General features: G+C 38.6%; 3 protein-coding genes across 5 annotated transcripts; 2 read left to right on the forward strand and 1 right to left on the reverse strand.

Moving 5' to 3' along the window:
* Nucleotides 1-1,582: 1,582 nt before the first annotated feature.
* On the reverse strand, nt 1,583-5,241 carry wnt1 (wingless-type MMTV integration site family, member 1). Its single transcript, XM_060894021.1, has 4 exons — nt 5,138-5,241; nt 2,543-2,796; nt 2,173-2,438; nt 1,583-2,074 (listed from the first exon to the last, which is right to left on the reverse strand). The coding sequence occupies exons 1-4, from the start codon at nt 5,239-5,241 to the stop codon at nt 1,583-1,585; spliced, it is 1,116 nt and encodes a 371-aa protein (XP_060750004.1).
* Nucleotides 5,242-9,413: 4,172 nt separating this feature from the next.
* wnt10b (wingless-type MMTV integration site family, member 10b) lies at nt 9,414-13,102 on the forward strand. Its single transcript, XM_060894213.1, has 4 exons — nt 9,414-9,551; nt 10,877-11,139; nt 11,346-11,773; nt 12,320-13,102. Exons 1-4 carry the CDS (start codon nt 9,478-9,480, stop codon nt 12,812-12,814), a joined length of 1,260 nt encoding a protein of 419 aa, XP_060750196.1. The 5' UTR covers nt 9,414-9,477; the 3' UTR covers nt 12,815-13,102.
* Nucleotides 13,103-15,974: 2,872 nt separating this feature from the next.
* On the forward strand, nt 15,975-22,006 carry arf3a (ADP-ribosylation factor 3a). Of its 3 annotated transcripts, none has more exons than XM_060894977.1 (5): nt 15,975-16,006; nt 18,513-18,679; nt 18,823-18,933; nt 19,385-19,509; nt 20,444-22,006. In XM_060894977.1, the coding sequence occupies exons 2-5, from the start codon at nt 18,532-18,534 to the stop codon at nt 20,603-20,605; spliced, it is 546 nt and encodes a 181-aa protein (XP_060750960.1). In that variant the 5' UTR covers nt 15,975-16,006; nt 18,513-18,531; the 3' UTR covers nt 20,606-22,006. The 3 variants fall into 3 exon arrangements, with proteins under 3 accessions (XP_060750960.1, XP_060750962.1, XP_060750963.1); XM_060894979.1 differs by having other exon boundaries at nt 18,518-18,679; XM_060894980.1 differs by lacking the exon at nt 15,975-16,006 and adding an exon at nt 16,140-16,147.
* The last annotated feature ends 1,204 nt before the right edge of the window (nt 22,007-23,210 follow it).

The following is a 23,210-nucleotide window of genomic DNA, read 5'->3' on the forward strand; positions in this document are numbered from 1 at the left end:
TTGTTTCTTGCTGCCCATCTCTATCATTTCTATACAACAATAAATATTTTTTTTATTCAAACACACCAATGTTCAGTGCATGTAAAACAATTTGTTTTCAGAGGAAAAAAAATCCAGGGCAGTTGTTCTGATATATAAATATATATATATATATATATATATATATATATATATATATATATATATATATATATATATATTTCACCGATTTGTGAACTAGCACACGATTTAAAAAACTCAATGAATGGAAATACACATGAAAATATTGATAGCTTTTACACTCTGCTTTTGGATTATATCATTTTGATAATTTCTAGGTTTCATCAGCATAAATATATATTTATCTATGTTTAATATTTACAACATTTTGGTTTTGCCAGCTGATATACAAAACAGTTGTGGTTTCACACCCCAAGTTTCACTGTAAACTAGATAGCAGGTCATTTACAATTATATCTTAGAATCATCATTTTATTTTACATAGTGGTACAGGTGCCCTTTTTTCATGTGCGTGGTCTGCTCCAAACTTCTCTGGATTACTTCAGCTTGTTAAACAGTTATTACATTTTTAGTGCTACTCCATATACCCACAAGAAGTGGATCAATTCAGAAGTGTCGTTCAGTGTTTGGTCACTACATTCATTCATTTTACAAGAAACGTATAGTCTCTCTGTTGATGTTTGTTTGCAGCCATTTTTTATCAGTACCACGGTGTGGTATGCCACACAGTAGTGAGTATGAATAGGAATAGGAAATGACAGGACATCGTTAGCCAGGCCCGGGAAATACGCTGAGTTTGAGTGGGAAATCTTAAGTATTTGGATGAAGTCCAGCATTCCTGCACTATACAGAAATCGGGAAACAGCACATGCTTGAGATGTACTTCACATAATATTTTTTTGATTTTTTTTGTAAGAAAAGTTGAGCTGCAGCTAAAGAAAACAACACACTGATATTTTAAAGTACTATCCTGCAGTAGGAGTTTTTCACCGTTTATGAGAGAACATGCTTGTGGTTCCCTGGCCACAGAAACATCTGTCAGAGTTTGTGTACAGTTCCTGCTTCCCAGTTTCTTGCTCCTTGGAGAATCAGAGAGCAAGAGAGGGAGGAGACGGTAGAACCCAGAGACTGGTGGTTCTGGCCTCAAAATCCATACGTATTTTTGGACTGTATCCTTCTCAGTAACTGGCTTCTCTGTGTGCCATAGTGGATAGCAGTGCATAGTAGTCTCCATTGCATCTCATTCGTTTCATTTGATGCACACGCTCTAAATCTACTATTATAATGTTTCGAGTAAATGCGTTTAGATTTTGTGCCCAAGCACTTTAGAAATGCGCAGTCATTAGGATGTCTCTCTCAGTACAATTTTCAATGACAGCTCTGGTTGACGTAGAAAAATAATATCAAAGAAATGGCTGATTATCATGTTTTGCCATAGTCATGTCATTTGCTTTTTGTTTTAATCCACGTCAAAACAAATTCTCTGGCAGATTCTGTATTTTTGCCACCTGGTCACTCAAATCCATTGACCTCTTCCAATCCCGATTGATGAGTTTAGGAACAATGGCAGCTGCCACAGACATTATAAGCACTGGTGAAGTGTCTGTGTACTGGTGCAGTTGAGGCAGCTCACATGGCAGCACCAGTGGAAAGTGCAGTGACATCTCTCAGTGACCTTCTCAATCCGGGTCTTATAACCTCTCCCACAGCACAGCAACTCGCAGCCATCCAACGCTGGTGAAGAACTGTTGCAGGTGCGCCCAGATGTGCCAAGCGTGCCCATTTTGCTGTTGTAGGAGCAGAAGTTGGGTGATTTCTCAAAGTAGACAAGATCTTTCACAGAAGGGAGTTTGTGAGCAGGGTTCTCAGGCTGCAGGTGGCGAGGGTCGGCTCGATGAGAAGCTCGGTTGCTGCCTTTATTAGCATACACCACTCTGGAAGCACCATCAAAACGATCTTTTAATAAGTCTCCAACTGTTCTGAAGCTGGGCAGGCGCATCCAGCAGGTGCGAATAGTGCAGGAGCCTGACATCCCATGACATTTACACTCCTGACGCATCTCTGAGGAAACAGTCTGTAGAAAAAGTGGAAGGAGAGAAAAATCATTAAACTCCGAGTTGATTTATATAACTTTACGTTACTATTTTTAATAACCGATTACTGGTGTCTTACAATTCTTCCTGCCTCATTATTGTGTACGTTAATGAGGTATCGCAGGTCTCGGCCCCTCTCACTGGAGTCAACAAACTCCCGTGTAAACATTCTGCCAAAGTCAACATTGTCGCTACAACCTCCCCAGTGCCAGTCTGGACCCCCAGGCCCTCGTCTCCGGTAGTCACAGGTGCATGACTCGATTGAGCCTTCAGAACAGGAACGTGCCACAGCGTGGGTAACACCAGCACTTGTGATAGCAAACACAAATGCTGTCTCTCGGCAGCCTGATAAAACAAGTCCCGCAGCATTCTTTTAGGAATTATGTTACGAGTGTGGGGGAAAAGATCTAATATGTAAGACTGGAGAGTGAAATAAAAGGTAAGCTTACCTCTGTTGATGATTCTGCCAAACACCGTAGGGCTGTGGGATGTCGGACAGTTCCACCGGCGGTTGCGGAACTGCCACTTGCACTCCTTGATGGCCGTATGAAGACCAGCTGCGATGGCATGGAGGATGCCGGGGTTTTGCCGAATCAACCTCCTCTGTCGACGGTTTAGCAAAGCAAGGCTAGGGTCCAGGGCTAATTGTACATTCTTGCTATTGGTGAGGAGGTTGGTGGATGATGCTACATTCACAATCCCCCTGGAATAGGATAGACAGCGATAAGATTGACAAGATAATGTGGTAGCCTAGTGGCTAATGTGTTGGACTTTTGATTAGAAGGTTGCAAGTTTAAATCCCATGTCTAGCTGCTGAGCCCTTGCTCTGTATAATAAGGGTGTCTGCCAAATGCTTTAAACCTAATGGTCACAAGTATTGTGTATTTTTGTCATTATAATTATGCAGAACGACAAGGAAACATTATCATTTGTCACATTTTTACTCCCTGACATAACATGCTCTACTTATTGTCTACAATTAAATGTGTAGAAAAAATTACAGTGAATTATTTGTGGTGATGTTCAAATTACAGAGCATCGTTACATCCAAGAAGGCCAGAAGTAAGGTTTCTAAGATCCTCCACATAAAACAGGAAATATTTTCTTAACCTTGACCTAATAAATAAATGTTGCTATAACTGTAGGCTATAATTACTCAGAAACTATTAAGTTAGACTGGATTGGAGATGGGCCAGTGCTATACCCAGTCTTAAATAGTATAATATTAATCTCAAATAAGATTATTAAAGGATTTTGATCGCAAAAGCTGCATTTAGTTCTGAGTATCTCATTTTTTTGCATGATATTTAAAGCCAATTTGTACCGATGATGAGAATAATTATCCATGTTTTTAATGTGCCTATAGCACCAGGTTATTAGTAAAACAGTTATAATGATTATTAATAAAGCTTTAAAATGTCTGTTTTATAATGCATATTAAAGCAATTTCCCAAGATACTTATCTTCATGGTGATAGCCTTAAATTCAATTTTCTTTAATCAGGGTTTTCCCTCTTTTTTCTATCCTTCCAGCTCCAGTGCACCTTGTTAATGTTAATGAGTTTATTTGTACTTAATCAGGGGCAATGCACAGAGAACATTAGCAACCTTTACCAGTGCTACACAGAATACAAAGACTAAATATATATGGGACTATTGTTCTTAATCTAATCATGGATGTCCACAAGATTTATTTATTTAATTATTTTTTGAATGACCACAAAATGCTCTTCCTACATAATGATGCATGATGCCTATGAATTGAGCGGCTTACTTTGAGCTTCTGCCCTTGTGCAGAATAAGTAAATAATTAATTCAAATAAATCTGTGCTGTTATAGGCAAATAATCCACAGTAGGCTTGTACTGTATTATTTATGATGTCTTCCTCTGATATTGCAGCGATTTACGATTTATAATTATTAATAAATAATATACTATGCTTTTTAATCATTTATAGTGATTCTTATTTTCTCTCAGAAGTTATAAGAGAATTGAAATATTCTCATTTTACCATGAACCCAAAGTCCTTAAGGGTTTTCCATGGCAAAAAAAAATTATTAAAGGGTGTTGATACTGGAGACTTCTTACATTTGATATGAATGTGTCATAACAGAATATATCACCATATCAACAATTATACATTGGTTTTAGTCTGTTTATTATCTAACACAGATAATAATGAATAATGTGATATTCAATGTGCTTGTGTTACCATAGAAACACAAGCACACTGAATATCACACTGTGATTTGCCTGCACGATGGTCAGACCTGAGATATTATCAAACCCGAGATTTCAGCAACACTATGATCGTGAAATTAAACACCTAGTTTAAAACAACGTCTTACATGAATGCCCACAAGAGAGAATATGTGAATGAACCGGATCTGGAAGGGAACTGATGTATCACTCATGGTATAAATTTATCCCCATTTAATTTAGCCCATATTGGAGAGAAATTTTTGTCATGCGTTCAAGCCGCACTGACAAAATGACAAGGAGAGAGAGAGAGAGAGAGAGAGAGAGAGAGAGAGAGAGAGAGAGAGAGAGAGAGAGAGAGAGCGCAATGGTCTCTGTTCTGTGTTAATACACTTTATTTAGCTGAACAACACTTTTACTCCTATAATGCACGAGAAATAAAGGTTTCGGAAGGTTTTAACATATTAACGTGTCCAGAGCGCGCAAACCTATTAGAATTCCATGCTCTTACAGCATGGCCTAGAAAAAGGTTTTGTAAAGTCTTTATGTTTTTAGCCCACCAATAGGTTTAAAAAACCTATAAATCCAGTTTACACAAAAGACCAAGGAAAGACTAGAATGAAAAAGAATAGGCTTCAGTTCTGGAGTTATTATGGAGTTCAGTTCGGCATTAAAAATTAAAGGTTGTTAAAAAGAGAATAATACGCGTCTCGATTTCTTCCCTATCACAATGTAATCTTCATTCATCATCATAAGGAAGGGTGATTTAGCGAGAGAGAGAGAGAGAGAGAGAGAGAGAGAGAGAGAGAGAGAGAGAGAGAGAGAGAGAGAGAGAGCGCGCTTACCACCACCGTCCGCTGCTGTTGGCCGCCGCTGAGCTGGAGATCCGGGAGGAGAGAAGCAGCACGCAGGCTGCCTTCAGTACGGTGAACAGAGCGAGAAACTGCATGGCACCTTCAAGAGGCGAGAGAGGAGTGTTAAACTATACACATGCTCCAGTGCTGAGTTATTTCTGTTAATATGACTTCAGCTGGTCATATATATATATATATATATATATATATATATATATATATATATATATATATATATATATATATATATATATATAAATTATATTACATTATACAATACATATATCACACATATATATAAATATATAGAAATATAATTGCGTGCACTTACCACTTCACATTCCACAGAGAGACACGTGTTGAAAAACAAATTTCGCTCACACCGTTTTTGTCCGTTTCTGTGATTGAAATGATGCAGGACACCGTTGGAAACTGATGATGATGATGATGATGATGATGATGATGATGATGATGATGATGATGATGATAAGTGATGCTGCTCCACTCAGCTCCTCTCAGTGTGCTGCTCTCGGTCCTGCACACTTGATCCCCTCGATGAGTGATAGACGACACATTCTTCACTTATTGAGCGCTATGAGATGAACAAAAAAAGGGGGATTTGCTGCACTCATCTCCCTCAGTTTTCCTCCTCCTCCTCCCACCCTCCTTTGAAAAAAGGACTGAAAAGATGGATAGGTTAATTCTCTTCATAGGCACCAATGAATGAAGAAAAAAACAGAGAATGAGAAGAGGAGGACGAATAAAAACAACCTTGCACGTTTAGCAACTAGCATATTGTCACAAAAATAAAAGAAATCATCCGTTAGATCCATTTAAGGGTCAGCTGATGGGTGCAGATGCGAAATCATTTATTTCCCACTTTGTCTTTGCGTCTTCCATTTGTTATTTTGCAGGATTTATTCCATAAGCAGAGTAAAAAGCTGTGTGTGCCGAGTGCGATGGGTGTGTAGCATCTCTCTCTCTCTCTCTCTCTCTCTCTCTCTCTTTCTCTCTCCCTCTCTCTCTGTTTCAGGACAGTACAGACAGAGCGCAATATGAACCATCTAATCTGGCCCGTTTTTGCCCACAGTGTTTGGATTACTCCCTTTAACCGCGTCTCCTCCCTCTCTCACACCCAGAAAATAAAGTTTTCATGAAGCCTTCATGAACTCCAGCTAATGCTCATCAGTCCTTATTTTATTTTTACACGTGAGTTATGGATACTAGGTCTACTCCGGTTATAATTCCAAAGTCTGTCCCATGTGGAAATTCATATTTTGTTTTTGGTAACAAATTTTAGGTGAACGAGAGGTAAATTATGCAGGATCTGGGGGAAATACCTATTAAAGATACCGTTTATCAGCCTAACAGTATTTTTCTAAACATTGATCGAAAGTTTCGGGGAACATTTTTATGGGTTGTTTCGAGGGGTACGGATGAAAGGGCAGTTGTTTTAGGAGGATTAATAACTCTTTGGATTAAAAAAAGTTTTTAGGGGTGACACGAACTAGAGAAGGGAACTAAGTGGAGATATGGCTTCCAACATCTGGACGGCAGACGTTCCTTCATGCAGCGCATGGCCACTGAAGTCGTGGCAGCAGTCAGACAGCGCTGGATATATCAAAAAATCTTTTGCACTGAGAACAACCCCTGGGGAAATATTGTGCCGTCTTGCTTTTGTTTAACTTTTTTGCTAGGGTGTTGACCAAAAAAAGGGTGGTGTCCTCCTACATTCTTCGGAGTTCACATCCTCATCCACGGGTGCGCAATTTTCTCGTTTTCGCGAGAATAATATAATATAATATGATATAAAATAATAATAATAATAATAATAATAATAATAATAATAATCATCATCATCATCTTCTTCTTCTTCTTCTTCTTCTTCTTCTTCTTCATCATAATCATCATCATCTGCTACGTTTAATTGCGTGCTGTGATCAGTGTGGAACACCTCAGATGCTACACATTTGAATCTACTTTAATCGCAGCATGCACATGGAAATCATTTTGCTCTAAATAAAAACAATATTTAGTTATGGTCAGATCAGTGCGCTTTTATTGCAAGCGAGTTTCAGCTACATCGCCAGCATAGCACAATTGAAATTTGGCATTTATTTACAGTCCTATAGGCTCAGTGGTTTCTCTGAGTGTTTCTTGCACCAAATGGCCAACTGAAGGAAATGCTCTTTTTGTTTGCGGGTGTTTCATTCTGCTCTTCACTCTTTGCTCTTGAAGGCGCTTAGTCTGGTTTCCTGGTGCACTCATGCGACTCGGAGCAGATTAGCGGCAATCCGGTTAAAGGGATAGGTGCCTTTTATACACAAATCAACTTTAAATCACTTTTTAAGCCACTTAGAATTTACACGCCATAGCAACAAAAATGCTAATGCACTTTTTATTGCTTGAGATTAAGGAATGAAACAGAGGAGATTAGACGAGGAATTGTCAGTGTCTCTTGTTACTAGTAGTTATAGGTGGCTTTAACTTAATTTTATTAAATTAATCCGACTAGTTTGGGGGCTTAGTTTTCACATTAGGAAAATAAGCCGATTCTCAGATATGTCGTGGCCTCAATGCGCAAAAAACGCACTATGAAGGTTCTGACAATAAACAGAGAGAAGATTCTTTTTTTTTTAAATACAATGTTTGTTTTGTAGTATGTGTCTTTTAAGAAGTATTTAAAGGAAGTAAAGTATGTACCTTTAGGTCCTAAATATGCACCGTCTTTTTTTCCAGGTTAAATAAGCATGCAAAAGGGTTCAAAATGTTCACTCTTGCGACAAGAACAAGTACCTTTATTTGTGCTATTTACTGATACATGCTATTTTGTGCTATACAATACCTTAAGTTGTGATTTTTATGTGTGCATTTTGTTTTTTAATTGCGTTTAAGCAAAAACACACCACAGTAAATATGACCTATGGGATGATTTTCGTTTTTCCATTCGTTTAAAAAGTCAAGCATAACATTCACTCTAACATAGAACAATTATGAAATCTGTTATAGATAACATTTTTATTGTTTTATAGGTAGATTTGGTTGTTCATTAGCCCGTAATGTCTTTTTTTTTTTGACACTTGCTGCAGCTTAACTTATACGTAAAACCCCACACCCCACCCCACCTCACCCCACCCCACTTTACCCAAAAATGCAGCAATAACCATAATCATTTATATCCTTATTACAAAATAGCCTAATAAGTGGACCAGTGTCAGTAGCTTGCGCGAGCGCGTGCAGTCACAGAAGTGTCTGTGGGTGGGTGGACTGGTGCATCAGCCGCTTATTGTTAACAGAAGTACACGCCTGCCTGCTGCTGCTATTCGGGTTAATGCGCACATTTCCCCCCTACGCACTTTGCCACAAAAAATAGTTTAAGTAAATGCATGTAATTCTTTACTTTTTTAATCACGTGCTACACCCTTACAGGCACCTGCATTTAAATTTAGGCATGCATTCTCTAACCACTGTTTCACACATTATTCGAATGTCGTGCATGCATGTTTTCACATATGCCATATGGTTTTATTATTTTTCACGCGATTTATTATTCCCACATCTGAATTTTTTTTATATGTAATTTATTTGTAATTCTTATTTGCATGTTTTTGTTTTTGTTTTTTCTCTCGTGATAGTAAATTATTTTCGCAATATTTATTTTTACATATGATCTCGCACGTTTCACATGATGCTCCATGACAGGGAATAAACCTGTTAAAACACATGATCGCGTATATTATTCACGTTCACATGAAAAAAATGAGCGCATGTAAAAAGTATTGTGATTTGAAATGCTTATTTAATCGTCTGGTGAGCATTTGCCTTGTTGTTCCACTATATTTTCATTTTGCCAATTAGCTGTTTAATCTGATATGAGCTACATTGGGTAAAGGCTTTAAAAGGAAAAGGATCTATAGGCTGTTTCGCTATTGACATGTTTTTTGTGTAGTAAATGCTTTTAGATAAATACAGCATGCGTCACATCTAAGCTTCTTGCTTTACGCATGTTACGCAGTATAACCAGCTTATATTTAACAAAGACTTAACGACTTTCAAACTCGTTTCTAAAATCATTAGTGCATTTAAATTCCTTGCTTAATAGTGTAACCGGATCCTTTCAATAGTTCAGTGGAAATCTGTGGAAACAGCCGCCCACCCGTGCATGGCCCCCTCCTCCTGCTTCTCCTCCTCCTCAGTGCAATGCGCTCCTTGAGCTCTCCACTCAACTCCGCACTGTAGTATTGAGCGCCTCTTCTCTTCTATAATTCCCCGTTAATTGCTAATTATCGCCAAGACGTTTTAATGTCCCGAACGGAAAAGCGCTTCCTGCGATGGCCGTGTCCCATAAAGCTGCTCTGGGCCGAACGCTGATGCTGGCGCTCGCGCTCCTCTCACCTGCCTTCACGTAAGTTCTAAAGGATGCAACTCCCTGTTTTCATCTGGAAAGTTCCCTTTAACTTACGTGAGTGTGTGTGTGTTTCCGCGTGTGTTTCTTTATATTGGTGGAAACCAGATAGGGAATATTTGACAGTTTTGACCTTGTGGGTATATTTGGTTGGTCTCCACAATTTTACAAGTATTGCATCTTTTATTTAAAAAAAAAATCAAGCTTTTAGTGTAAGTCTAAGCTAAGTGTAAACTAGCTTTTATTATCTGCATTTTGCATTCATTTTTGTGTGAAATTCTTAATCCTTGCTTTACTCTTGTTTGATAGGAAGCCCAGATATTTACTTCATAACCTGCATGACATAAAGCTACACACAGCTTATGTATATTTATAAAGTGTGTAAAAATGTATAGTTTCACCAGTGTGATATCCAAAGTGAGTGCTGTTTGAGCCATCACACACACACACATACACACATACACACACACACACACACACACACACACACATTCATACTAATCAAAACCAGTAATGCACATGCCAGGGAAAACTGCACTAAAATATCCTTTGTAATGCCATAGCCTTGACTCTATCTTGGGGGCTGGAGTGGGAGGAAGCACAAGTGAAAGGTCATTAATAATTGCTTTTGAATGGTTCCAATTTTGGGCAGAATTAATGTCAATGTGTAAAGAGCAAAGTCCATGTCCATATAGGATTCCCATGTGTCGTGTAAAATCTAAAAGCATTTTTAGATTTTCTATGTTTATGTTTTTTAAACCTTTTCTTGATTAAAGGTTAAAACTAAGCTACCCATGATGGGCTCAAATGCATTGAAAGTCTGCTCAGACATCCGTATTACCATGTAGATAATTACATTTATTTTGGGGATAGTAAATGTACATTTTAATATAAATTTTAGAAGGCATATTTCTTTATTTCTATACATACTATGATTGAAATTTAGCCATTACAGGGACTGATGTGATGCTGTTAAAGTAATGCTGCAGAGCTTCAACACAGATTAGCAGCATCACATTTTTCCATTCACTGGACATCTGTAGAATTCTGTAGTCTTTTCAGCAGCTTGAAATAAATAAAAGTACCTTTTGTAGGTCATATAATCAGAGTGCTTTGTATTAATTTTAAATATATAAGAAGCATGTGGGTTCTTGAGCCTTTCCATCCATTAACCAGACAAAGCAGTAATCATTTCTGAAACAGAAAATATGGAGCTTTTCATCAGTGCCATACATCACAGTCAGAAATTTTAGTGATCTCCCTCTGGAAGCGCTCCCATGTTGCTCTATTGGCGAGTGTGATTAATTACTTGCCCTCTTTCCCAGTGTGTTGTGCAATGACATCCTTGGCCTGAAGGTGGCAGGAGATCCAGTTTTGACCCCCAATGCAGTGTGTTTAAGACTGGCAGGCTTGACTAAGCGCCAGATGAGGTTGTGCGTCCGGAACCCCGATGTGACGGCCTCTGCCTTACAGGGCATACAAGTGGCCATTCACGAATGCCAATACCAGCTCAAAAACCAACGCTGGAACTGCTCTACACTGGAGAACCATGGCAAGGTGCCACACCAAAGCACCATCCTCAGCAGGGGTGAGTGTGGGGTCAGTACTACAAAACTGAATGGTCACTGGTTGAAGTTGGAGAATTTGTCACCTTCCAGGGCAGAAATGTTTGAGAAACCAGTTTTCTTTTTCTTGAAATTCAAGGTAGAGTGTTTCCTTCAGAACTTGCATAAACAGGGTCATTGTGTTGCTTATGTACAGTCCACAATAACTATCCTCTCTCTGTCTCAACAGGTTTCAGAGAGAGTGCCTTCTCCCTGGCTCTGCTAGCAGCTGGTGTGGCTCATTCTGTGGCTTCAGCCTGCAGCATGGGCAAGTTGCGTGGCTGTGGCTGTGATGCTAAGCGCCGGATAGACGACGACAAAATCCGCCTCAAGCTAACTCAGCTGCAGCTACAGACACTGCAGAGGAATGGGTTAAAGCATGCGCCTGAGTTTAAAACAAACCACAGCAAGCTACCATCTTACCTGCACTCCTCCCATCCCGGGACAGTCCTCAAACCAGAGGAACTCACAACACTGCAGGAGACCTGGGAGTGGGGAGGCTGTAGCCATGACCTTCGCTTTGGTGTCCGCTTTTCCAGGGACTGGTTGGACTCCAGAGGTTCATCTCGTGATATACATGCCCGAATGAAGATGCACAACAATCGAGTTGGCAGGCAGGTATGGTGACAGTATGGAAACATGCGTCCCAACTGGAAACAGTATTGAACCTTTGTTTTAGTAGAGTGTAATTGAAGCTTTCTGTCAAGGCAATTAAAATGAACAAAAGAAGGTGAACCTTTTTTATTTTTTTTTTTAAAAAGTGCTCTTTTTTCTTTCAGCTTCCCCTGTTAGTTTCACTTCAGTAATAATTTAATAGTTACTGAATTGTGTACTTTAAGGTGAATAATTAAATAACAAGGATAACCATCTGTTAATAACATGACATTTTTAACAGTTTTAAAAATCTATCATTAGATTTTAACTAAAAAATCAATACATTCATGTTTGCAATTTTCATTTTAATATGGAGTTTTACAGTAACCCACACTCACACATCAGACATGTCAACATTTTAATTAGAGCAACTATAAATATTTATTTTATCTTTGTATTTGTATCAAGATGCACTAGAGTGAAACAATTGCAATATTCTTTTGTTAAGCACCTTACTTCGAGGATAGAATTGATTAATACTGATGCAGATATCACTTTTTTTTTTAACAGATAGTGACAGACAACATGAACAGGAAGTGCAAATGTCATGGCACCTCAGGAAGCTGCCAGTTCAAGACCTGCTGGTATGTGTCTCCTGAGTTCCGGCTGGTGGGTTCCCTGCTGCGACAAAAGTTCCAATCTGCTGTCTTCATCAACTCACAGAACAAGAACAGTGGTGTGTTTAACCCACGTATAGCAGCAGGGGCAGCCGGGTCGGAGCATGGCAGGACTCGGCGGCGCAGTCTCTCCAGGGAGTTGGTTTACTTTGAGAAATCCCCTGACTTTTGTGAACGTGATGCATCTGTGGACTCGCCTGGCACTCAGGGCCGTATCTGCAACAAGAGTAGTCCAGGAATGGACGCATGCGACTCGCTGTGCTGTGGCCGCGGCCACAACATCCTGAGGCAGACGCGCAGTGAGCGCTGCCACTGCCGCTTCCACTGGTGTTGCTACGTGCTGTGTGATGAGTGCAGGGTCACAGAGTGGGTCAACGTGTGCAAGTGAACATCCCTCTCCCTTGACCTAATCATCGGCTGGAGACATTGGACAAGTGGGGGCGAAAGGCATAAGCCTTCATCTCTCACACCAAGTGTGTTCAAGAGTATCAATTTAGCCACTTCTTCCTTACAGCCCTCTCATCTGGGTTCCATTTGCTTTGTGTGGCTGTTGTTATTCTACAAATGCCAAGTCAACAGACTGAAGAGAGGAGTGACTCATGTCATTTGTCTTTGTTTCCCCTGTTTGGGCTCTTCAGCCATGAAAATGCCCCGAACACCATCTGTGTTCTTCACAATAACGAGGCACAACAGCAGGAATGCATTACTGCTGAAAAGGAAAGTCAATGCCACCATATACAGTTATGTGTATATTTGGAAATGTGTGCTTAATGAAATGATCTCGCCATGACAAATCTTTGCAAGTCGTGCTTATGTTCTCTTATATGACAAAACTGGTACCATAAGCCACGCAGTTTCAGGGAGAACAGAAAATGTGCCTTTTTGCCCACTTGGTTAAATTTAATGTAAAACCAGAATGGTTGTGAAGTCAATAAAACCTGTACCAATGGTGGCTGGACAGTAAAGACTTGAATGCTTCTCAAAGGTTTGCCTTCAATCTGATTAGAAACAGCAATATTTAATCTCTATTGGGATCTGCTTTACTGTATTCGAGACCAAAATTCAAGAAACTGCAATGAATAAAACATTGCATAACTCCATATGTAGAAAATTGCAGAAAGGATAATCATCTTTCAATGACACTGAGATTTTTCTTTTTACTTTTAATCTCTTATATAAATTATGATTAGTGAGAATCATTATATGACATGAATTGTCCCTTTGTCCCCCTTCAGAAAATGGTTCTGTGTTCAAATTTACTTCAGAAAGCTATTGTTTTTGGCATAAGATTTCAGGCTGGAAGTTTTGTTCTTGTACAGAGTCTCCAGAACCAAGAATGTGTCTAGAGAACTGAGATGAATGACAAATTCAGGAATTAATCAGTATCTTGCAGAGCGTGGCTCAAAGCGGGCAGCCTGGTCTCCTTCGAGGCTGACGATTATAAGAGTGAACAAGATTGAAGAGGGGAACGACACCGGATCAGCTGTATGAACTTAACAGCTAGTTGACACTGCACCATGTGACTCTGAGGACATTTGGTGCTTGTTTTGCATCTGTCACTAAAAAAGACAGAAAGGAACACTGTGCTTTAACTCAACACAGACCCAGCTAATGTCAAAGCAGTTGTGAGATGTTGGACAGTGCACGCTTCAAATGCTGTAAAATGTGAATAAACTATATGTTATTTTATAACATTTATCACTTATATTGTGGTTTATGCCACTGCATGTCTGGCGGATCAAAGTGGATTGTTAGACATGTCCATGACATTGTCAGGCTGACCTTGTGTGGTATTTAGCATCACAGTCAAGGAGACAGAATGGTTCAGAATGATAAAGTGCTGGATCTCTGGTTTGCATTTCTTCATTCCTGTATCATTTCACCCTGGAGCTGCTGCAAAAGGGAATTTCCTGTCGCTGTTTCTCCCATGTGTGAGACAGAGAGACTCAATAACTGTAGACCCCTCCTCCCACCCTGGCAGCACTACGCAGCCACTTACACACAAAGCAGCATACTGACAGCATCTAGAATAATGACAACCAGATACTCTGAAATCAAAAGGAAAGCAGGGAAAACACAGGGTACAGATCTGATACTGGGCTCAAATGTTGTTCAATTTGCCACCAGGGAAGATGTATGTAAGGGCAGATAGATACGCAGATAGGTAGATATATTGATATGTACATTCACATTGCCTCTACAGTACATCAAAAGGGAGGGGCACGGCTGCAAAAACATCTGCTTCTGGGCTCGGTGTCCAGCCTATCCTTATGCTTTTTTGATGTGGGACAAGGATAAAGAGAGAAAGGCAGAGAAAAAAAAACAAGGAGCCAGCTACCCAGAACATCAAAGCGATCGCCTCAACGTGCAAGTCCTCATTAGTTCTGCAAGCCTAACCAACCCAACTTGTGATTGTGTTTGCCGGGGTTCACTTTGGCAAACACTTCAGAGGAAAGGTTCCTTTAAATTATAACTCCCACCCCCACCGCAAGCCGTACGCACTGTAAGTCCCCTGCCATAACCCCCACAAACTCCCAGTGCCCAGAATCACCACGCGCTCCCCCACTCACCACTCCACCCCATAATCTGGTGTGCAGCTGCAAACATCTGCTCCGGGCTCTCTCTCCTCTCCGAAACCACCAAACTGATAAACACATCTATCACAGAGCCTCTGACAGACAGTGCAGCATGTGAAACGACACTGGAAAAGACACTCTTGATTACATCAGAGCAATGTTTATTCAGGCACTGATGATTCTCTTTAAGTAATGTGCCACTGTGTGATCGTGTATAGGCTACTAGTTTACAGTGGCCTACAAATACATATTATAAAACCTGGTTGAAATATAGTCAGTCATAAAATTACAAAAAAAAAAAAAAAAAAGGATATCTATATCTTTACTTCTTACTAATTTATTAAATGGAATACCCTGCAAATAATGATATCCTATATTAAAATCGATATATAATACATTGTAAATATATTTCTAAATATCATTTAAATATATGGTAAACATCCATCAGTATAATTACACGATTTATCATCAGGCTCTATAAGGTTCTTAAAAAAATCCTTAAAAAAGAGTCCACACAAAGAGGCTCTTTTGCTCTCCTTCTAATGACTGAACACACTTCAGCCTGCCAAGTCCTGTCATTATTTATTTATTCAGTTCAGTCTTGGCTGAATAATTAAACACAGTGGAAACGTCTGAGTCTATTTGCTTCACAGATGACCTACTGCATAGATTTTCTTCTATAACATCCAACACTTCCAACAGGCTAAATATACAACCTTTACAAAAAAAGTACACAATGTTTATATCATTTTGCGTTTACTATTTTTTACCATGTAGAAACACATTGCCACAAATCGTTTCACGTCCTCTTAGATATTAAATGCGTCTTGGGCATCATCCTGTGCGTAAAATTAACAACACGGATGCAGAAGCATCACTCCAAAGGTACGATGCTTTGGTTGTCTCGCGAGATCATAAGACAACGAGCACTGTGTTGTGAATAAAACCCTGTTATCGCGAGACTTGCGCAAGGCTATTGGACTTGTCCGGCGTCGCTGTCCTTGGTGAGTAGCTCAAAGGATGCGTTTAATTAAACAAGACGGATAGGAATTAATACGCTGCCCATTAACATACTCACATGCTTCATAAATTAGGGTTATAAATAGCAGAAGAAAGGAGACTGAGGGTCTGTTTGCACCTTACCGGTAGGCTGTTAAGGCCACTAGAGCTGTCATAGCACTATATGAGGAAAGGTTTTATAATGATTTATAATCTAATGTAAAATTTATTATCTACTGCATGTAAAAATGGAAACTTGTTAAAATATCATTCTTAATCTTTCTGAGTGCTTTCTGTTAAAGGAATAGCTTCAGAAAGCCTTTAAATGAAATAGCTACAGTCTTAGAAATAAATAGTCCCAGAATGTATCATTCATTCCTTGTGATACATTTTGTACATGAATAATTTTTTTAATGCTTATCTTTTACCCAGAAACGTGCATATGGTGTATATTTAAAATGCTTTAAGGCATATAATAAAAAAAGAGTTTTTTTTGGGTTCCCTACATCAGTGGTTGTATACAAGTTGTGTCTGAGGATCCCAAAGGATCTGAGTGGAAATCATCACATTGTTTTGATTATTGAGTACTCGTAAAAAATTTTTTTGAATGGTTTGGCTTGAATCGAAATGAGATTAATCCGACGTTTTTAAATAATCAACTTGTACCTAATAATCTCTAAGATTTATGACTCCAACAAATAGCCAAAATATTATTGTATACATTTAAATAAATGGCCTAACATTCTTAGTTGTATTATGTTTAGAGGTTTTATGTTTCGAAGTTTTATGTTTCTGTGAAATTCATGAAAATGAAATTGCACTACATGCAATTTTCAAGGTAATAATACATACTAAGACTGCAATCCCAGCAGCAAGGAAAGATACAGAAATAAAGTTCTTCTATTGACTGAGTATAGAGGCTATAATGTAGAGGCCAGTTTCTGTTCTTGTATTCCTTTTATTCATTATCCATATTGTATTATAGTAAAAAAATAAAGAAAAAGCTTCATATAAACATCCACCATATTTTCCATTCAAGTAACACAGCTATCCTATCTAGTTACTGTCTGTCCTGTTATACAAAAAAAATTGAACTAAAATCACAGCAATTCCATTTTGTCAGCGTATAATTCAATGCAAGCAGATGGACTTCAGTGTTGTTTAGTTTAAAGAAATAGCCTCGGAGCTCAGGCTCATCGTGGTGACACTGTTATGAGTCATATGAGGCTCACATTTTGGGTCATTTCTTACTGTAAAGATTAAGACAGCGAGTAATAATGTTACACTAAATCATTCCAGATGAGCTCACTGCTCTTTTCTTGTACTTCTGTTGCTATGGTGATCAATAATGCTGCTCAAAAGGACCAAAACTCGAAATGATTTCTGGCCTTACATTATTGTTTTAGAATATTTAACCAGCCATATACTATCATCAGATATATGTGCAATAAAGTTGAAAAGTTATCATCATGCAGGGCTGCTTTGTTTGTGTGTGTATGTGTGTGTGTGTGTGTGTGTGTGTGTGTGTGTGTGTGTGTGTGTGTGTGTGTGTTTTTAAAGAAAAAGTTCTGAAGAAGTCTTTAGGCATATAAATATCCTCTACACAAGGTTTTTGGTTTCCACAGTACTTTTGGTTGCTTTTGATCAGTTGTACACAAACTGTAAAGTGTGCCATCATGTTTTTTCCTCCTTTAGCAGGTTGTTAATGGCAGTAAATGGGGTCATCTGTGTCCTGCTTGCACTCATAGCTAACTTTGCCATTAAAGCTCCCTAACTGAAAACCAAGCTGTAGAGCTGACATCAGGAAAAATTGATGCCCAGTACACCACATTATAAAGTGTGGTCATCTCAGTTCAAGAAGTAAAAGGTCTAACCAATATAACCTTCTGTATGTCCTTTCTTTATTCTGTCTCACCATGTTTGTGTTATGTGCAGTAAAATGATTTTGCTTTTGATTTAAAATGAACAGTTTCTTTTGGTTTTGAGTTTGTAATTCATGCATAATGAGAAACAACCTTTAGTTATATCACGACTGTTAAGCAGTTTGCATGGTTTCATGATTTGCTCGTTATCACTATCCATATTAGGGGTAAATGTTTTGCTTGGAGCTCCCTGGTGTGAAGATCCACAGCAAGACAATTACAGGAAATGGTAATGAATTAGAATTAGCATGTTCATATAAACATCATAATAACTACTGTCAGAGCTGCTCTAATAGAAAATCAACAGTTTTAAGCATTCAACAGTGCAAGCATTCCTAAATGCATTTATATCAATAAGACTGATTCTCTAGAAATTGGTGATGTACCTAAAAGAAAATCTTCAGTGAATATGATTTTATTATATTTTCCATATTTTCATGCACCCGAAAACAGATCTTTGTAGGTCTCCCTGTAATAAGGGCAATATCTGACATCTTATTTTAGCAGGACTGTGGCTCTACAAATGAATCTTTGACATAAGCTCATGATTGCTATTTAGTAGCTCTTCATCTGATATCTTTTTTTCAAGTAAAGGCCAGCCAGCTGCCATGGGTAACATTTTTGGCAACCTCCTAAAGAGTCTCATAGGGAAAAAAGAGATGCGGATTTTGATGGTCGGCCTGGATGCAGCTGGAAAAACCACAATCCTGTACAAACTGAAGCTCGGAGAGATAGTCACAACGATTCCCACCATTGGTACATTCACTTCTCAGACAACATAATCATGGTCAATATTCGTTACATGCAGTATATCTGATTAATGAATAAATCTTTCAAGAATGAGATTTTTTTTTTTTTTACTTTTCTTTTAAGCAGAGATCCTGTTTAACATTTTTCAGGGTTTAATGTGGAGACAGTGGAGTACAAGAACATCAGTTTTACAGTGTGGGACGTCGGTGGTCAGGATAAAATCAGGCCTTTGTGGCGACATTACTTTCAAAACACACAGGGTGAGTTAATTGTACCTGCATATCTCACATCATCGCTACATCTTGTTCAATCCCAAGAATAAGAACCAAGAATAATCTATCCAACTTTATATCAAACATATTAAATAGCCACTACTTGTGTGTAATAGAACAACAATGTGCTTCATTTTTCATTATAATTTAAAGGCACATATGGCATGTAATGCGTGTGTATAACAATGTTAATAGAGCATGGAAGAGGGAATTACATGAATTACAGCACAGCTGAAAATGTAAAACACTGACACAACCAACAGCATTGTATTCCACTGGCACTCTTGTTATCCATTTTGGTGTTTTTAACATTGCAGTAAAAAAATTATCTACAGGGTAATTTTAAAAGATTATTTGAAATAACATTGACAGTGTATAGAAACTTAGATTGTGTAATTTCATCAGCATTTTGACAGTTTGCCTCTCTGTATTGGGTCAGGCCTGATTTTCGTGGTGGACAGCAATGACCGAGAGAGGGTGAATGAAGCCAGAGAAGAGCTGATGCGGATGCTAGCTGAAGATGAACTGAGAGATGCGGTGCTGCTCGTGTTTGCCAACAAGCAGGCAAGAAACTTTCACCCTCATCTGACGATGGCACTGTTCAAGTCCCAGACAAAACTTTTTTATGACTTTCAAAGTTTCCCTAGACATTTTTTCATGTTGCTCACTGGATGGCACATATTCAAATTGCTTGTACATTAGGGATTTGTACTTGCAATACAGATACAAATAGGAACAAGTGGGAGGTTATTCTTTTATACGAATGTGAGCTAATCATTGCATGACAAAGAAACGGCACATTCCTGCTCAATGTATTTACAGCATTCATTCCTTCGTTTTCAGTAATTGTTGGTCAGGGTCACACTGATTTAGATTAGGCTACTATTTATTCTATTTTATATTTTGGGAAATATTGCAGGCAGGATTAAAAAAAAAAGATTAACTGTGCAAGTAGGATTCAAATTGAAACCAGCCATGAACTAAAGCGATGTCAATGAGGTTGAGGAATTGTCAGAGCCAGAATTCAGAAACCACGCTGACAATGCTGGTAGTTATTTATTTATTTATTTATTTATTCATTTATAATTCCTAATGGAATGCTTTTAAGATTCTGATTTAGAAAAATCAACAACAACAAAAATCTATATCCAATTTATGCTTTATGCCACACCCACTTTGGATATAAATCCAAATACAGATAGAGATATTTGGAGCACAAGACACTTATAGATATGTTGATATATTACATCACTATGTGATCAAAATGATATGAAATGGTTCTAAAGTGCTATTCATATTAGCCATATTAGTACTCGTCTATTTTCAGTATCCTCGATTTTCACTTTATCCATATTTCTGCAAACAATTCCACCATATTCATGTATATCAGTTCTGCTCATCCATTTTAGTTCAAATATCAACTGTAGTTTAAATATCAACTATCCGCTGACATTTGAGAGCTTTACTTCTGTCTCACCCACCTTTATCTGGTATGTAGGACCTGCCAAACGCCATGAATGCAGCAGAGATCACCGACAAACTGGGCCTTCACTCACTTCGCCACCGCAACTGGTACATCCAGGCCACTTGCGCCACCAGCGGTGACGGTCTGTACGAAGGCCTTGACTGGTTGGCCAACCAGCTCAAGAACAAAAAGTAAGGCATATCTGTGGACAACTGAGCTGCAGGTCTTCAGGAAGCACCAGTGGGTTTATTTTATTGTGTTTACAATATGAGGCTGAAGAGAGCAGGCTGGCTCAGTGTCTAGCTGTGTAGCCTGTACTTTTCACACTTTGTAAAAATGTCACTTTAAACCCCTTACTCCTATTCTGATGATATATAATGATAGAAAATTAGTAGCACATCTCCATATCATGTTTTTCTGTTTTGTTAGTGGAAAGAAAGCTGGTTGAAGGTGTGAAATCAAGTGATTCAGTAATCAATAATAAGAGATGCTGAATTTTGTTATTACTGTGGTATAAAGTCTGAAGTGTTAAATGCAGGTCATTTAAACTATTATAATATGCTGCCCAAATGACTTAAAGGTCTTAGATATAGGAAATAAAATGAAGTGAATATTCTTTCGGAGACAGATCCAGGAGTGCTAGACATCTATCTATTTTATATGTTTTTGCTAGAGTAATGCTATTGAGGTTTTATAGTAACATTCTGTGTTTCATTAGCATTTAGATCTGTGAGGAAACCGCTATTACATTTTGACTGCTTGCGTATATCGCCCTGTTTTGTGTGGGCCTCTGCGAGTTTGTACACAGATAGAAGACATTATCACTATTCATGTTTTCTTTTGTTTTGTTGTTTGATTTTTGCATGCAGACATTGACTTGACAGAATTATACGGTGGCTGCACATTTCTTGGCTTATCAGTTATATCTCTTCTCTAGCATGGAAGTGTGTGGTCTGCTTTTTTTATTATATCTGTTGCATGTGTTTATTAGATGCTGTGCATTAGACAAGAGTAGCTCTCTGTAGCTCCATCAGTGGTCTAGCTGATATTTGTTTGTTAGAGCGATTAGAAGCCACTGTATATTTATTTCTCATCATATATTGGTGAATGAGAACAAGGAGTTGTAAAATTTGAAAAGATATTTATTGTGTGCTTCTGATCAAATCATGTTTTTTTAATGCATTGTCCATAATTTCTGTAGCGATGCTGAGATTTCAACGGTTCAATCAAACGTTTCACTGAAAAAAGCAGCGTTATAAAACAGCATCCCACAATACCTCAACTTGTCTCTCTGCTCGACTGTTCATTTCACTTACTGTTACGTACTTCTGCCCTACAAACTTTACACAACATCTTTCCACTTACACATTCTCAGCCATTCTACTCGACACCACAAAAAGGTTTTTTTTTCTTTGTTTATTTATTAGTGACTTTTTTAAAAAAAAAAAATACATAGTGAGCAGCTGAAACACTATTTATTTGTACCAATTGTGCAAATCAGGTTAGAACTGCTTAGTAATTAATATGTTGCAAAGATGATTAACTGGCATTAATACGATGTATCTACCTGTGTAAATATGCCCAATATATTATCGAACAAAACTGTCCAATAAACTCTCTGTGACAAAAAGGAAACATTTGTCTATTCTGGAGAAAGACTTGCATGAAATAGAAATATTTTACGTTTTTGCTGACAGCAAAAAAGTGGATTACTGCATTTTTAAAACCTTTTAAATACCTTTAGAAACTGGAGTGTAAGATAAAATTTTTTATACTGTCCGTGAAGAAACATGCAAAGGCATGATTCCAGTGATATGTCAGACATGTTCGTTGATTTTGTTCATCAGTTTTACATCAGAGTATTGCTCAGCCGTACATTTTAGTGTTTCTGTATTTATTATTTATCATGATATTCATAGCCTTCGGTTTGTGGGCTGTGGAGCAGATTACCATGTCATTTCATTCTTATGGATTAGTATTTAATTATAAAATGTGCCTCTTTATCATAATAACATTGTGTGACACCACAGAAAGCTATAAATCTTTTCTTAATGTATGCTGCCATGGATACAGAAAGAGTAGCTATATACCTGCACTTCTCAGCTCTTTTTAAACATTTTTTTAACTACTCTCTCTGCCAACATTAATCACTAACTTGGAAAATTCTAGCAGTGGGAATTGTGAAAATCCTCTCACCAAGGTGCCCAGTGTCTCGCCTTCTCTGTTTTTTCTGGCTTATCCCACACACACATACACCTCCCTGCTTACCCTCACAGAGTGTCTCCAGGGGTGTGACAGCAGTATGTGGGTCAGGGCAGCTCACTCCGGGCTGCCAGCCCCCAATGCCCCCTGCAGGGGGTGCACAATAGCGGCACCGCGGCGGGTGCCATTGCTGGGATTCTCTTTCGTAACCGGGGCGCTCTCGGCCAGGGCACAGACACACTGGCAGCAGTGCAGCAATCAATTCATCAATGCATGATGGGAGCACGGGGTGCTGAAGCTCAGCCAGCCCACCCCCATAGCCAGACCCTGGCCACCAGCGCTGAGCCTGCGATACAGACCTGGAGTGGTGTATTAGTGCATGAAAATGCAGATCATTTAGAGGGCAAGAGGGGCCAGCATGGAGCTGATTGCTCTAATAGTACTGCAATATTCCACTTTAACGATCGTTGAGGGTTAAAGAAGCAGGATGAATTAGCAGGCATAGGGGTAAATGTGTTGGAAAGCACAAACTAAACTGATTCATTTGACAGCTGAGTTGACAATATTTCAAAGGTGGTACATGCATATTTTGTCAACA

The sequence above is a fragment of the Tachysurus vachellii genome, chromosome 19 (genome assembly GCF_030014155.1).
Source record: "Tachysurus vachellii isolate PV-2020 chromosome 19, HZAU_Pvac_v1, whole genome shotgun sequence".
NCBI lineage: Eukaryota > Metazoa > Chordata > Actinopteri > Siluriformes > Bagridae > Tachysurus > Tachysurus vachellii.

Excerpts from the sequence above, each read along its gene's own strand:
- wnt1 (XM_060894021.1), bottom strand. The coding sequence starts at position 5,241 with ATGCAGTTTCTCGCTCTGTTCACCGTACTGAAGGCAGCCTGCGTGCTG. Across the intron at positions 2,797-5,137 it reads AACAGCAGCGGACGGTGGTG|GGGGATTGTGAATGTAGCAT; the intron begins GTAAGCGCGCTC and ends ATCCTATTCCAG. Across the intron at positions 2,439-2,542 it reads TGGCAGAATCATCAACAGAG|GCTGCCGAGAGACAGCATTT; the intron begins GTAAGCTTACCT and ends TTGTTTTATCAG.
- wnt10b (XM_060894213.1), top strand. The coding sequence starts at position 9,478 with ATGGCCGTGTCCCATAAAGCTGCTCTGGGCCGAACGCTGATGCTGGCG. Across the intron at positions 9,552-10,876 it reads CTCCTCTCACCTGCCTTCAC|TGTGTTGTGCAATGACATCC; the intron begins GTAAGTTCTAAA and ends CCTCTTTCCCAG. Across the intron at positions 11,140-11,345 it reads AAGCACCATCCTCAGCAGGG|GTTTCAGAGAGAGTGCCTTC; the intron begins GTGAGTGTGGGG and ends CTGTCTCAACAG.
- arf3a (XM_060894977.1), top strand. The coding sequence starts at position 18,532 with ATGGGTAACATTTTTGGCAACCTCCTAAAGAGTCTCATAGGGAAAAAA. Across the intron at positions 18,934-19,384 it reads TTACTTTCAAAACACACAGG|GCCTGATTTTCGTGGTGGAC; the intron begins GTGAGTTAATTG and ends GTATTGGGTCAG. Across the intron at positions 19,510-20,443 it reads TCGTGTTTGCCAACAAGCAG|GACCTGCCAAACGCCATGAA; the intron begins GCAAGAAACTTT and ends TCTGGTATGTAG.